General features: G+C 49.5%; 1 protein-coding gene and 1 long non-coding RNA gene across 2 annotated transcripts in view; one reads left to right on the top strand and one right to left on the bottom strand.

Annotated features, from left to right (window-relative positions):
• PKD1L2 (polycystin 1 like 2) overlaps positions 1–15,002 on the bottom strand; it is a 107,942-nt gene that overhangs the window by 66,386 nt on the left and 26,554 nt on the right. Inside the window, exons 8-14 of the mRNA XM_027513951.1 lie at positions 12,669–12,746; positions 9,692–9,741; positions 7,889–8,006; positions 6,008–6,215; positions 3,829–3,949; positions 2,982–3,123; positions 1,696–1,872 (exon numbers count right to left, since the gene is read on the bottom strand). Of these exons, the coding sequence (XP_027369752.1) occupies positions 1,696–1,872; positions 2,982–3,123; positions 3,829–3,949; positions 6,008–6,215; positions 7,889–8,006; positions 9,692–9,741; positions 12,669–12,746 (894 nt within the window). The remainder of the gene's footprint in view (positions 1–1,695; positions 1,873–2,981; positions 3,124–3,828; positions 3,950–6,007; positions 6,216–7,888; positions 8,007–9,691; positions 9,742–12,668; positions 12,747–15,002) is intronic.
• On the top strand, positions 39–14,984 carry LOC113875506. The gene is made up of 7 exons (XR_003506259.1): positions 39–1,091; positions 1,616–1,802; positions 3,686–4,036; positions 6,372–6,585; positions 7,683–7,906; positions 8,013–8,127; positions 14,653–14,984. It is a non-coding gene; the product is annotated as an uncharacterized LOC113875506 (long non-coding RNA).

Raw genomic sequence — 15,002 nt, 5'->3', positions numbered from 1 at the left:
GTGAGTTTGAGTAAGCTCTGGGAGTTGGTGATGGACAGGGAAGCCTGGCGTGCTGCAGTCCATGGGGTCGCAAAGACTCAGACACGATGGAGCAACTGAACTGACTGACTGTCCTCCCTAGGAAATCACCTGCTGCTGTAACTTTGGAATAGCCTTACTAGAATCCATGACGATTTTCAGAAAAACAATCCCCCTTGATAGATTTTTTAGAAAAATTCAAAGTGGTAAACCAAATTACAAAAATAAGGAGAAAGAGGAGCAGAAGGAAAGGAAGATGATCTTAACAACTGGTTCAAAGCGTATCCAGACTCCCTCAAATATTACTTCCTGTATAGAGGTCTTCCCAGGCTGCTCTATCTAAAACAGTGCCTCTCATCCTGTGTCTTTGTTTACCAGCTGTCTCCACCACTGATTATAAATACAGTGAGGTCAGAGACTTCCTCTATTTTGTTCATTACTGTATATATAGGACCTAGAACAGAGCCTGAAATTCAATATATTTGTTGTAAAAATGAATGAATGAATGAATATCCTTTTTGTCCTTAAAGGGGACTCGCCTGTCATTGGAATCTCTTCATTGTAGTGTGCAAACATTCACAAAGTTATAGAATTGCAAATGCCAATTCATTTTTATATTGGTCATGCTTCCTTCCCCCTGCTCACCTGTGTGAGGCAGAAGGAGGAAATATAACGGAATAACCAGTCAGAACTGGAGCAGCGGGCCTGGTGTCTTTATTTAGGGAAACACAGATTTGAAATGAAATCTACTTACCTTCCTTGAATTGTTTCCCTGTAGGCTCAGACCCAGTCACAGACATACATTCCACATCTATTTGAAGGACACCCATGATCTGACGATAGCTCCCCTCCACCTTCACCTTGTCAAGGTGTCCAGTTTACATCATTGTGGTGTTTAATGCTAGATACTGGGGAACCCCCAGAAACACTCCTGGAGCCTCGGTTTGGATGATGGTCCCAGTCTGACTAGAACATTTTCAAGAGCTCTTGGGAGGGTCATAAAATGCTGAAGTTCATTGGGAAGAGACAAGGACTCAGATAAGCCTGCCAAGGACCAGCCACCCCCATTCCAGGTGAGCAGAGACACCTTGGGTGGCTTTCCCGTCTCCCCTGAAGATGCCCTGCGGCAGTCCTGGGTGGGGGCTACAGCGACAGGACACTGGCCCGGGCATCGCGGTGGGCGGCGTCAGCATGCTCCGTCTCCTCCTGTAGGCCTTTGCAAGTGGTTCTCCTCCTGGCATGCTCTGTGACATCACCCACTCCCTGTTGCCTCTCCAAAGTGGGTCCTAACATCACTGATGATTCTGTGAGCGGGGCTGTGTTAGTCCTGAAGAGCTCCGGGAGTCAGGGCTCCTTCCAGTGTGTACTAAGGAATGGTGTCCTGGTAGTCATACTTCTGCCCACCCTCCTCCATTTCACCCTTCCCATGTCCCTCATGCCAGGGCAGAGGTCTTTTTGGCCTCTATCGTTGCAGAGGAGATACTGATGGGACCTGCTTCTCATGTTGCTATGGTGTGTGGCTGGGTCAGTGGGCCTGGGGTGGGGGTTATGGGTCATCCTGCAAACCTCTCTCACCCACAGAACACATTTTTTGCAGCTCTCAGAGAGAGACAGGTGTCTGCTCTTGGAGAGGAATGAGCCCAGGAGTGAGGGGTGAGCGCAGTCCTGAGCCGGTACCTGACTCCAGGCAGAAGCAGTACTCCAGGGGGCCCAGGGCAGTGGAGACATTGCAGAAGATGGCGAAGCTCGTCAGGATGGTCCCCTCCTCTGGGGCAATGGTGCAGGTGGGCACCTCCAGGGGAGGCAGGGAGCTGACCACATAGGTGTCCTCCCCATAGGCACACCCGGTCACTGCTGGAGAATGAGACAAAAGATGTGCTTAGGGGCTGTGGGTGTCACACAAACTCCACCATGGCTCATGATCTCCTGGGAACTTATTTAACACGCAGATTCCCAGGCCTTGCTCCAGAGCCTCTCTCTGGAGATTCAGGGGTAAGGCTCAGAAATCCGCATATCTTAACTACTCCACCCCTACCCCTCACACCTCAGGCAGGACATTCCAGGGTCTCAGCAAAATTGGACAGAGACAGAATCCTAGTCCTGCCATTTACTCTCCATGTGACCTTGGCTTTGACCTTTTGAGACTCAGTTCCTCATCTGTAAAATGGAGCTAATAACAATAGCTTCCTCACAGGGCTTTAGTGAGGAGGAAAAATATTGGAAAACAAGACTTTCTCAAGAGACCAAGCTTGGAAGGGCCACAGTCAAGACCTAGAAAGAGGCAGATCCTACCCAAACCAAGGGCTCCCACAGCACCATGAAGAGCCCCAGCTAACCTGCACCAACACCCCGAACCGCCTGTTATAATCACCTAGTTTTCAAAAACAGTGCATGCCTGGAAGAGTTGTGCATACAGAATTTTAATCAATTAAAATGAATTCCCTGGCCCAGACTTAATTCAGAAGGTTTGGGGTGAACCCAGGAATGTGTAACTTAAAATGGTACCAGGTTATCCTGGGCGAGTGGCCTATGAGCCACTTTGAGAAATACCGAATCAAAGGAATTCATCTGAAGAGGAATAATTACCCCATTATTTATCTTTCTGAGAGTCTACATGCTGCTGTCCGGCGCTTGTTTTCAGTGAGAAGCGCCGAATCACCTGGCAGGACACACAGACGGCACACCCCGGGACGGTCTGCCTTCCTCACCATGTTGTGTCGCTCAGCCTGCACCGTACAGTTCAGAAGCAGACCTTGCTATTGCCCTGCTTGCATGTGAGGAAACAGGCTTAAATCTCCAGCCTGAGGTCTCCCAGCTAGAAGGTGGCGGTGGTGGGATTCACGCCAGAGCCTGTGTATGGCCCCACCCCGCACTGCCGGCCCTGTTTCAGCACCCCTGGCTTCCTCTCGGTTCACTCTGGAGGAGGTGGGGTCTGTGATAAGAGACTGGAGGAGCCTTCCCACCTGTGACTCTGATCCGGGCGGCCTGGCCGCAGATCCTCAGGAAGGAGCTGTTGAGCAGCAGGGTGGAGGTGTTGCTCTGAAGGAGGATTGAAGAACGCGGCCAGAATCCTCCGAGTCTGCAGGCCTCAGGGAGGGGCTCGGCCTGAAAGAGAGCACAGCCCAGGATCTCTGAGGCTGCAGCCAGGCCACCAGACCCCCCCGGGCAGTGGCTTCTGAGCTAGGGAGACCTTTCGGATTTGTCTCCGATGGATGGACAGCAGCACCAGCTCTTTCCCCGAGGTCAGCCCAAATGCTCATCCCCAGCATGTTGGGGTATCTGTCCTCAGTCAGGTTCCCTGGAAGCAGAGCCTGAGACAAGGGTTCATGTGCAGGGCATTTACAAGGCAGGGCTCCCAGGGAAAACCAAGAGGGCAGTTGAGGTGGGGAGAAAATGAAATGAGGCAAAGAAGTGGTTTCAGGAGGCACCCAGCTTCATTCAGCCTGGTGTCATGGGGGGCTCTGGAGCATAAGCTGCACCACAGAAATTGTGGCACTTAAAGGCTTGGGGGCTGGCTGTTAGATCCCCACAGTTATGGATCAGCAGCCTCCCCATAGCCCTGGGGGAGGCCTGGATCAGCCTGGTAAGAGGGATGGCTGGGGCCCCCACGGCATCTGCTGCGATGTTTATTGTTGGTTTTTCTCCCCTGCATCCATTCTCTCTGCAGGCCAGTGCCCTCAGCCCCCGACTCCTACTCCACGGGCTGAGTGGACTGATCCACCCCCAGCTCAGTCCTGGGCCTGTGACACAGGTCTGGTCAGTCAAAGTGGGAAGACATTTCTGTTTTTTCGAGGCTGCCAGTATCCTCACCTTCTCCAGTGGGGTGTCATCCAAATACCAGCTGAACATGGCTGCTGCAGACCTGTCCCCCATGGTGACCCTCAGCATAACGTCCCTGCTGGCATCCACTGGCCCGCAGTTCTCCTCACAGCTGAAAGGGAGACAGAGAACAGAGCTGGGAAGATCCTTAGTCTGAGGAGCCACCTTGCCTGGTCCAGTTCTCAAATTATTTGAGAAGGTAGGAAATGGCCTTTTTTCAAGTCAAAGCGGAATAAAAGCAGCCCCTGCCCCAACCCAAACCGGGGCATACCCGTGGTCATGGAGATGGAGCAGTTTGTGCCTGCCTGAATCCCCATTCCATTCACTGCACAGGATAACAGTATGAAAAGTGCAGGAGGCTGACAGGACCCCAGGCTCCAATCTCGTCCCTGCCACTTAGGAAAGGCTGCCTCGCACAAGTCACTTAACCTGTCTGAGCCTCGGTTTCCTCAGTTGCAAAGTGAGGGGATGAGAGCTATCAATCTCCACGATTCTTTATAGTTCTAATAACGATCAATTGTTGTTGTTCAGTTGCTAAGTCATGTCTGACTGTTTGCGACCCCATGGACTGCAGCACACCAGGCTCCCCCATCCTTCAGTATCTCCTGGAGTTTGCTCAGATTCATGTCCTTTGAGTCGGTAATGCCATCCAACCGTCTCATCCTCTGCCCCCTCTTCTCCTTTTGCCTTCAATTTTTCCCAGCATCAGGGTCTTTTCCAGTGAGTCGGCTCTTCACATCAGGTGACCAATGTTTTGGAGCTTCAGCTCCAATGAATGCTATGATTTTGCAGCATACCTGCCATGTCCCACTTTTATTGGCTTATCCAGTGCTGACCATAACCCTATCAGCGTTCCCATATCACAGGTGAGCAAACCGAGCTCAGAGAGGTTATGTGACTCATCCTGACTGGGGGAGGGAACATGGGCCCACACATCCTGACCTGAGTCCTAGGCCTTCTCTGTGTTGTCATATTGCCCCTCTTGAGTCAGTGAGAGGTCAGTGTGATTCCGGCTGTGTCCAGCCCATTCCCAATCCTTTCCATATGAGCTTCATAGTAGCTGAATAATCTCCCTACTTCTGACTTCTCTACCCTAGAACTAGTGGGCTGGACATTCTCCCTTTGCCCCTGCAGCCCGCTCGCCATCAACTCTGTGGCTCTATGCACCCAGGACTGAGCTCCATAGACTGCATCACCAGGTTCCAACACCCTCTGTCTTCTGTTTGGGTCTATCCAATTGGGAGCATTGGGATAGTTATTCACCACTCTCCCTGCTCCTCACCAAATGGCCTGTAGTTGGCAGAGGCCATGCTCCTCTGGCTGAAGCCCCAGCTCCTTCCAGGGGCACCTCTCCCGCAGCTGCAGCCCCCAGGGGGTTCACAGGAGTGCCATCCACGCCTCTTTCCCCTGAGTCCTAAGAGGGACAATGGCTTCCTCCTCTTGCAGCCTGCATGGTCATCCATGGTTGGTCCTCTTATCCCTGCCCACATCTGTAAATCAACCCTTATCCAGCTCCCATCAGTTCCCAGTTCGAGTGAGCCATCTTCTTCCTTCAGGGACCCAGCTGGCAGTCATTGCTACTTTGAACTCTCCTCTTGATTCCTGCATGAGCTTAATCAGTCTCCCTGAGTCCTCTCTTACCTGCTCCAGCTGCTTCTGTACCCAGCTACCAGTGTTTGGAAGCAAAACATGATCACATTCCCAGCCTGCTTAAACGTCTTGGTGGCTTTCCAGAACTCTTAGGATAAAGTCCAAAATCATGCATCTCACACAACCCTTGAGGCCCTGCCGAGCTAGCCCCTGCCTGCTCTTCCTCTGTGCCCCAGCCACACCAGCCTCTTTCACTTCTAGATTGTTCTATGCTCTGTCCCTTTGCTGTTCTGTTCTCTCTCAAGCCCCCTTTTCCTGGCCAAATTCATTCCTGTTCTGTCTTCACATCTCTGCTGAGGCAGCCTTGGGGTCAGGGAAGCTGTCATGGAGGTACACCCTCTCCTTCCATTCATTTGTGTGATTCATCACTGACCACTGAGTGACTCCAGAGAGAATGGAGACAGGGCCTGGTTTTCCCCACCAGTGTAAACCCTGCCCCTTATTCAGTGTAGCCAGAGTTGACTGTCAGAACACCCTGGCCCGACGGCAACCCCGCAGGAGTTTGCTCTCACGCCCCCACCTGACTCGCGGCCTGAGTTCCAGGGGGGCGGACACATAGAGGCACTGCTCCCCCAGGTTCTCCAGCTCCGGGCCTCTCCAGACTGTCAGGCGCAGGGTAACAGCAGAGTCTGAGGGCGGCAGGCAGGACGGTGGAACCACCAGCTCCCTCTGGTCTGTGCGGAGCAGCTGCCTCTCAACACAGTCACTCCACTGGCCCCAGCAGCGCCCTGAGAGAGAGAGAGAGGTGGGTCAACACTGTAATCCACCCAGGAACCTTGAACTTGACACATGTGGCTACCTTCTGGTTTGGGTTTTTAGAAGAAATGGGTCATTGATAGGAAAATTGGCTCCAAATAGAGATTTTGGTGTTTTTTTTTTTCCAGTTCACTTTCAGGTTGCAGGAATGGTGCTGCAGAAGGATGCTGCTGGGAAAATGACCCTCGCTTCACCCAAACTCTAAACAAACCTGCAGGGTTTGTTGGCTTGTTTCGCATTGGTGACTTGCACTGGTGAGCAGGACAGCCTATAGCTGGAGAGGCGCTGAGAGGATAAATATCCCCGCCTGGCGAACATTCGAGGCATCTTCTTATTCTTGATGTAAGGGATTGTCCACAGCTGTCTGTCTCTGGGGGTACACTGGGGACCTGGGAGGACGAATCTCCATCTGGGAGGCTGCAGATCATCTCCTGCTTTATATCAGCTCAGGAAATCTGTGCCCTTCAACTCTGTTGATCAGTGTTTATCCACTACCCCAACGACCCTCAGTGTGCAGTCGTTCACAGGACGTGCCTGGGGGTCAGGCCATCAGCTCAGTCGCCTAAAGTCTGTACTTGTTGTATCCTCTATTAATTCAGATAATAAGAACTAACATGCTGACGGGTGTTATGAGACTTGCCGATTCATATCAAAAGATTTCAAACATTACGTGACTTTGCAACTTGTTGATGACAGTAATCACAGATGCAAATAGAAATTGAACATTGTAAGGATGTTCATTATAGCGTTGTTTTTAAGGGCAAATAATTCAAAAGAAACTCAGTGGCCAAAAAGAGGGCACTGGTGAGTAAATGCCCATATAGCAACTTGACAGTCTATTATGCAATTATGAAAATCAAGGTTCAGAAGAATATGTTGACTTAAAAATATATGGGATATATCGTTCAATAAAAAAAATGGTTAACAAAAGCAGTATATACAGTATGAATGGTATTCATTTTATTTCTAAAGGAATATATCCATAGGTAAGATATATCTAAGAATCTGCCCGCTAATGCAGGAAGTGCAAGAGGCGCGGGTTTGATCCCTGGATGGAAAGATTCCCCTGGAGTAGGAAATGGCAGTCTACTCCAGTATTCTTATGTGGGAAATTCCACGGACAGAGGAGCCTGGTGAACTGCAGTCTATGGGGTCACAAAAAGTCGGACCCAACTGAGCACATACACCTAGCTAGCTATCCCCATAAAAAGGAGAACAACAACTTCTTAAAAATAGGTGCTAGTGGTTGACAAAAAAGTTTTGTCAGAAAAGGCCTCATCATGTCCTCTTTCTAAACTGTGGCATATCAAAAGCGTGGAGGTTAAAAGAGGGACGGAGTCCAAGAGGAGAGGAGTGTCTTACCACTGACATTATTTGTGGCAATAATAAAAAAGCAGACTGATTTTAGGGTCTAATTATTGTTCCTAAATTCTCTATAGATAGTGCCTCTTCTGGTTGCCTGCCTTCAAGGCCACTGCTCCCCGCACCTCCCATTTCCATGGAATTCACCACCTCTGGCACATACAAGGCACACAAAATGTCAAGCATGAATAATCCTGGTGTCAAGGTTAAGAGCAGCAAAAGCTGACCGCCATCCATTGCTTCGTGATGAGATAAGACAGTTCAGAGCTCTAAGACCACCTACCACATGCCCACTGGAAGCGTAAGTCCTTATCCCTGTCCGGCCAGCCCAGAGTCACTGTGGTGAAAGGATCCAAGTACTGACCAGGTTCCACGTACAGCTCCACTTTCCCTTTGTCTCTCTGCAGAAGAAGCAGCTGGCCAGTGAGACACACTCCACAGTTGGCACCCTACCTTCCGCCCCAGAGCAGTCTGTGCAAGAGATGGCCACAGTGTAAAGTGTGGAGTGGGATGGATCACCAGGTAAGTCACTAGCCTGGTGTGGACTGGCGGCTAAGGGTTCATCATACATTCAGCTGTGCTGGCAGCGGCTGCTATGGGCCAGGCCCTGTGCTTGATGCCTAGAGATACAGAAACAGAGAGAGACCCAGCCCCTGCCCTTACGTCTCCTCTGATGGACAGACGAGAAGACCAAGGATTAAAACGCAGAGTGCTAACTGCTGCAGTAGAGGGCGCTCAGGGGATCATGAGAATGTAAATGAGGGAGGCAGTAGGCTAAGAGCTTCTGTTCCCCTCGAGGTTCTGATCCTGTCTGACTCCTGGGGTTGCTGCATATCAAGTGAGAATAATAGTGATGCGTGTCCTCTTGTGTCTGGAGCAGAGAGGCTGCAGAGCTATTAGCTCTACACAGCAGACAGCTGGTATTGGGCTAAGCTTCCCAGAGGACAGGACCCTGGAGCCTTCTGGAAGGAGGAGGGAGGGTGAGCTGGGCAGTGACAGAGAGCACATGGATTCTAAGAAAGGGATTGTCAGGAGTGCAGTGTGCTCCAGGATCAATTCTGGTTGGACCTGTTGAAAGCTCAGGCCCAGAGGGCTTGGCCTGGGAATAACAGGAGGCTGCAACAGAGCTCAACCCCCAGGGGTCTCCATGGCCCAAGAATAAAACCAAACACCCTCGTACCCGAGACCCCGTGTGATTTGGCCTCTGCCCATCTCAGTAATCTCCTCCATCCTCCTCCTCCCCTGACACACCTCAGAGCCTTCTCATCTATGCACCCAGACAGCACTTGTTCTTCCTAACAGGGTGGCTGACTATCCTACCTTCAGGTCTCCACTTAAATGTCACTTCTTAACAGGTCTTGTCTGGTCACATTTAATAGTACATGTGATAGTCTGTTAGTTGCTGTCACCACACCCTATTGATTCTAGTTAGACACATCACAATTATTTATTCTTTGCTAATTTGTTTGTTAGTCTCACCCACTAAGCTTCATGAAGGCAGGGACCACACATATGTTTATTCACCAGTGTATCCCCAGCTCCTAATATCTGAACATTGAACATTGTAGAGGCACAGTAAATCTTGTTGTTGAAGAAATAAATGCAAGAAAAAAGTCAACAGCAAGGAATCAAAGACTTAGTCTTGCTATAAACACTAAAGAACCTGGGCCTTTTTTCTAAAATAAGCGTTAAAAGCCATGAATTTCCTTCTGAGCATTGCCTTAGCTGCATCCCATATATTTGGATAAGCTGTATTATTATTATCACTTAGAAATATTTAAAAATATCCTGATTTTTTTCTTTGATCCATTGATCTTTTTTTTAAAAGAAGTGTGCTGTTTAATTTCCAAAATGTCTGATAGTTATCTACATATCCTAGATAACTTATTACTGACTTATTGCATAGTGCTGTTGTGGTTAGAGAGCATGCTTCATTTGATTTCTTCTGGGCTTCTTTTTAAACAGAAGAAATCTCATTGATTGCTAGTGCTCTGCTGTTAGCACCCGAAAGGCCCAAACCCCAATAAAACAGAGTACTTAGACACCTTTTTTCTTGTAAGGTTAAGCGTTTTTTAAAAATACTCACATTCTTTCTCTGGACCTTTGTTCGGGGTGGTTCTTGGAGACTGGAAGGAGCTGTGAACACAGTGGGGATGGGTGTCAAACATTGGTGGTGTTTATAAGGTCACCAAAGGGCAGAGTCAGAGCATCTGCCTGTCTCTGAAAATAATTTAGGGACGCATAGCAAACATTCAGGTCATAGCAAACAGGTCAGAAGCAAAACTGTCATGTTTGCCACTGGCCCAGAGACACTGCTTTTGCAGGTAAGAAAGAGGTAGACAGCTGCCAGTGCAGGTAGAACTTAAGATTTAGGTCAGACATGCAACTGTTTTCTATTAATGTTTACCTAGCACTTAAACGGTGAGGGTGGGAGCCCTGATTTGTAGTGCTTGTGGATTTCTGTGGTGCAAATGATCCCATAAAGCAGAGCTCAAGACGCCAAGTTGACCTCACTGAATGCAGAATGGGGAGAGATGGGTACAAGCTGCTCTGCCAGTCTGGTAGGAGTTGGACTCAGAGCACCATGGTGTGTTTCTGGATCCGTTCATTGGCCTCTAACCAGCTGTGTGAACCTGAGCAGGTTAGTTACTGAGTATTAGATGCTTCATCCATCAAGAGTGGGTTCCCCAGGTGGCGCTAGTGGTAAAGAATCCACCTGCCAATGCAGGAGACGCAAGAGATGCAGGTTTGATCCCTGGGTTGGGAAGATTCCCTGGAGTAGGAAATGGCAACCTGCTCCAGTGTTCTTTCCTGGAAAGCCATGGACAGAAGAGCCTGGTGGACTATAGCCCATAGGGGCTGCAAAGAGCCAGACACAACTGAGCGACTGAGCATACACAGCTGTAAAGAAGGCTGAAGGCAACCCTTATTTTTCAAAGCTCCAGGAGGACTGAGTGCTGTGCTATATATAATTGCTTTGTCATCTGTTCATCCATAAAGAACATTAGTGTGTCAAGTTTTTAAAAAATGGAGTAGGTACTCTCAGGTGATATGCTCTGAAGACAACTGAAATGTGAGTGTGATTACTGCCTAATTAAGGTGTAGTGATTAAGCTGAGCACTTAGGGTTGGTCATTCCATGTGATTCACTAGGCCCTGGTGGCTTGGATATTTTAATATCAAAGTATCACTGATCTTTAAAGAAATTCCCTCTCAGTAAATTCTCATTCTCATAATGATAAGTTTGAATGTCTATAAAATTATGCAAAGCAAAGCTAAAATGCTAGACCCAGAGAACTTGCTTAACCTGAAGAAAGAAGATGGTCCCTGAATAAAGAAATCTAGATAGTTGCTCCCCTGGTCCTGCCATGAATCAACTGAGTGACTTATGAGTGACTTCTGCAAAGTCACTCAACCTCTCTGGGCCTTGAATGGCATGTGTGGAAACTCCTAGGAGGGCTGTGGACAGCAGAATGGACATCTCATGTTTCCCTCCCATCCAGGTGTCCCTGCCACCTTCTTTTGATAGCAGCACTTACAGGTGATGTTTTTTCCCTGGGGGAGCATCCCTCCGCACTCTCAGTCCTGTGGGAGGATCTGATCCTACATTAGGTTCCAGGGTGGACGTGTGACCCCGATCTGCCCTGAGTAGCACTTCCCCCTGGCCTCAGCAGCAGGTCTAGGAGGGACCATGAACCAAGCTGGGACAAGTGAGAGGCAGCGTCAGGACTTATGGTGGAAATGTCAACAAAGAGATGCTTTTTCTCTTCGGGGTTAAGGACTGAAGCCTGGGGCCATCTTGCTACTACTTAGGAAGAGGGAATCAGACTGCAGCCAACATAGAATCAAGAGATGGAGAGAGGCAGATTTCTGAAGACACTGAGTGACTGGATCCTGCTGTGCCTAAACCCTGGACTTTTCTGAGAATTGATAAAATTTCCTTTTGACTTGAGCCAGTTTGAATTGCTTTTCTGCCTCTTGCTCCTCAAAAGTTTTGGCAACCATGTTCAAGGCAGACTTTCAGACAGTGACATCTACTGCTGGCTGCCTACCAACAGCCTTCTCTTGGCTGACAGAATCCATCTTCTCCCACAGGGCCTAAAAATGCTGGCTTCCCAGCATCCCTTGCAGTTGGGCATATGACCCTACCTTGGCCAATGGTATTTAAAGGGAAGGTTGCTAGGGACTAGTGGAACAGTACCCACCCACCCCCAAATAAAAAGAAGACGGAGGCTTCCCTGGTGGCTCAGTAGTAATGAATCTGCCTACCAATGCAAGATCCCTGGGCCAGGAAAATCCCACCTGCCACAAAGCAACTAAGCCTGAGCACCACAGCAACTATTGAGCTCATGCTCTGGAGCCTGGAAGCTGCCACTACCGAAGCCCGTGCACCCTAGAGCCCCTGCTCCACAAGTGATGCCACCCACCGCGGTGAGAAGCCCACTCATAACAACTAGCGAGTAGCCCTGCTCATTGCAACTAGAGAAAAGCCTATGCAGCAACGAAGACCCAGCACGACCTAAATAAGGAAAGAAAATTATTTTTAAAAAAGAGATGAGTACAGGTAAATGGGTTTCTGCTGCTGCTGGATAATGCTGGGTTGACATGTGATGTCTGGAACTGCAGCAGCCATCTTGATTACATGAGGCACAAGCCTAAGGATCAAACAAATGCTCTGGGGATGACAGAGCAGAATGACAGATGGAGTCTGGGTCCTTGCTGGTGATATCAAGCCATTGAACCATCCCTGGAACTACTTACCTCCTAGCCAATTACATGAGATAATGTGACTTGAACTTAAAGCCACTTAGATGGGGCTTTCTATTACTTGAAGCCAAAAGGATTGTAAGTAATACAAGTTTGGATGTTTTAGAATTCTGTATCAGTGGTTGGATGTTATACTGCTTACATTATTGCCTGTTTAGAGTAACCAGAAAATTCTTATTATCTGTAGAACAAAGTAAGTATTCAAAGCTCTGTTTCTGAGGGGCCTCTTTCTAGATCCTGAGCCAGTGTAGATGCCCCTAGTCACAAATTTTTTACCCCTTTTCAGAAAATTCTTACCTGTGACAGTGATGCTTCCAATTTCCAAACTCAAGTTTGAGAAGGCGTCCCTCACCAGTACAGTGACCAGAAAGGTGCCTGCAATACAAAAAGTGGAGAATTATGGGCATTGTAATCAGAGATTCAACTTACTCTGAGACAGTTCTCCCAGCCTGTGCTTCTCCAGTTCTCTGAGCGCAGCATCTGACTCTTTCATCATTGAAGCATTTAATGATTCCCTGTTGTATGCCAGGCATGGAGCAAGGCTCTGAGGACACAGACATGAATGAAATGTGGTCCTTGTCCTCAGGGCCATATGGTCTAGTAGGCACGTGGGGCTCTCCAGGATAGGAATTGGCATGGGGAGCGGTGTGAGCACAGGTTAGGGGGTTGCTTCCACCTTGGAGGAGAAAGAAATGTTTATGGGGTGTGGCAGGGGCCAGGGCTGAAGTTCAAAGGATGAGTAGTCCTCATTTGCCAGATGAGAGAGGAGATTCCAGAAGAAGGGGGCCTTGCTGTGGTTTTAAAGGGTCAAGAGAGTGGAGAGCGGGGAGAAAGATTTGTCAGAGGATTTGGACAGAGCTGCTGCTACATGTGTATCCCCAACTTGCCTCTCTCATGGGGAAGTGGGGGGTGGGTGCTGCATTCTTCTCTTCTCAAGCCTGGAGAGAAGGTCTCCAGAGAGGGCCCTTGGACAGCTGGGTTTGTATTCTTTGGGGCTGAGGACTCACATGTGCTGTGCTCAGTCACTCAGTCACGTCTGACTCTGTGACCCCATGGACTATAGCCCACCAGGCTCCTCTCTGCCCGTGGGATTTTCCAGGCAAGAATACTGGAGTGTGGTGCCAATTCCTCCTCCAGGGGATCTTCCCGACCAGGGATTGAACCTGTGTCTCTTATATCTCCTGCATTGGCAGGCAGATTATTTACCACTAGTGCCAACTGAGACTCCCATGGGCAATTCCTTACTCATGGCCTTGAAGGAATGATCTATGACAGGTGGAGGGAGAGGGAAGGGAAGACAGGAAAGGTGGCATTTCTGCATTTGGGAAATGACTACAGTTGGCCGGTAGCAGCCAAGGACTGGGTGAGAATTTGCTATGGACCAGACGTTTGCCCTCCGGAGAGAGGGCACTGGAGATGGTAGAGAGAATGAGGAGAACAGAGAGAGGGACCCTCTTGGTGACAGGAGAAGCACCAGCTGAGGCGATGTGGCCCCGAAGGAGAGGCATTACCCCCACTGCAGGAGCCCGTGGAAGCTCCTCCGAGAGGCAGCTGCAAACACCTGCAGGGCCCCGAGAGCAGGGCCGGTGCCGTCACGTGAAGGCCGTCTGTTCCTACCCGGTGCCCTTTCCCCTCCCTCACCCCCTTCATCCCAGAGGCATCCAGTCTGTTCTTCTCGTGGGAGGAGAAGACTGCTTATCATCTGAGAGTGAGTCCAAAAGCCAGAGGGTGTACGGAGATTTTAATCTCTCATCCCCCACTGAGTAACTTTAAAGGGGACAAAAAATTAATTTGCATTTGATCTGTAGCCTCTGTGTTGTATTTTCCATTGTCATTCCATTTCATTTCCAGATTCTTCTTGTTCCAATCTGTACCATTCGGTACCTGGCAAAATTGCAGTGTTTCTCTTCTTGACTCTGTCGTTCCTTCTGCCATCTCTCTCTCTCTTTTTTTTAAACCAACTCCCTTGCTGAGGGCATGGTGGCCCACACCTGCACCTCATTACCCCACCTTCTCACACACGTCTGAGGTCCAGGGCAGGGGACCTGGGTGGGCTGGAGACTCTGCAGGCTTCATCACATTCCTGCCTGCTGACCTCACCACATTGGCCTCAGAGCTCTGTTCTTTCCAGATTAATTGCACGTCAGCTGTGGCCTCCTGCCCTGGCTGGTGCCAGCCAGTCTGCTGCCCTATCGTCTATTCCCGCCAGCGTCCCAGCACTTCCTTTCTTGTCCCTCTGTTTCCCACCCTGTCGTTTTTTTACCCGTCTCTCTCCCCACAGGGCGTGGACTGCAGTTTCCCGAAACACATTCTCCTCTAGAAATGATGGAAGAGATCCAAGTACGCCTGCTCACTTCCAGTGATTCTCCATGGGGGTGATTCTGCTCTCCAGGGTGCAGTTGGCAGTGACTGGAGACGTTTGTAATTGTCATGATTTGGTGCTACTGGCATCTAGTGGGTCAAGGCCAGGGATGCTGCTAAACATCCCGTGATGCACAGGACTGTCCCCACAAGAAAGAATTATCCGGTCCCAAATGTCAGGAGGGGGCTTCCCTGGCTCCTGGGAAAGGTTGAGGGCAGGAGAAGGGGGCGGCAGAGAATAAATTGGTTGGATGGCATCACTGACTCAAT

This window comes from Bos indicus x Bos taurus, chromosome 18 (genome assembly GCF_003369695.1).
Source record: "Bos indicus x Bos taurus breed Angus x Brahman F1 hybrid chromosome 18, Bos_hybrid_MaternalHap_v2.0, whole genome shotgun sequence".
NCBI lineage: Eukaryota > Metazoa > Chordata > Mammalia > Artiodactyla > Bovidae > Bos > Bos indicus x Bos taurus.
Note: the sequence above shows the minus strand (reverse complement) of the source record. Positions and strands in the feature narration are given on the sequence as shown.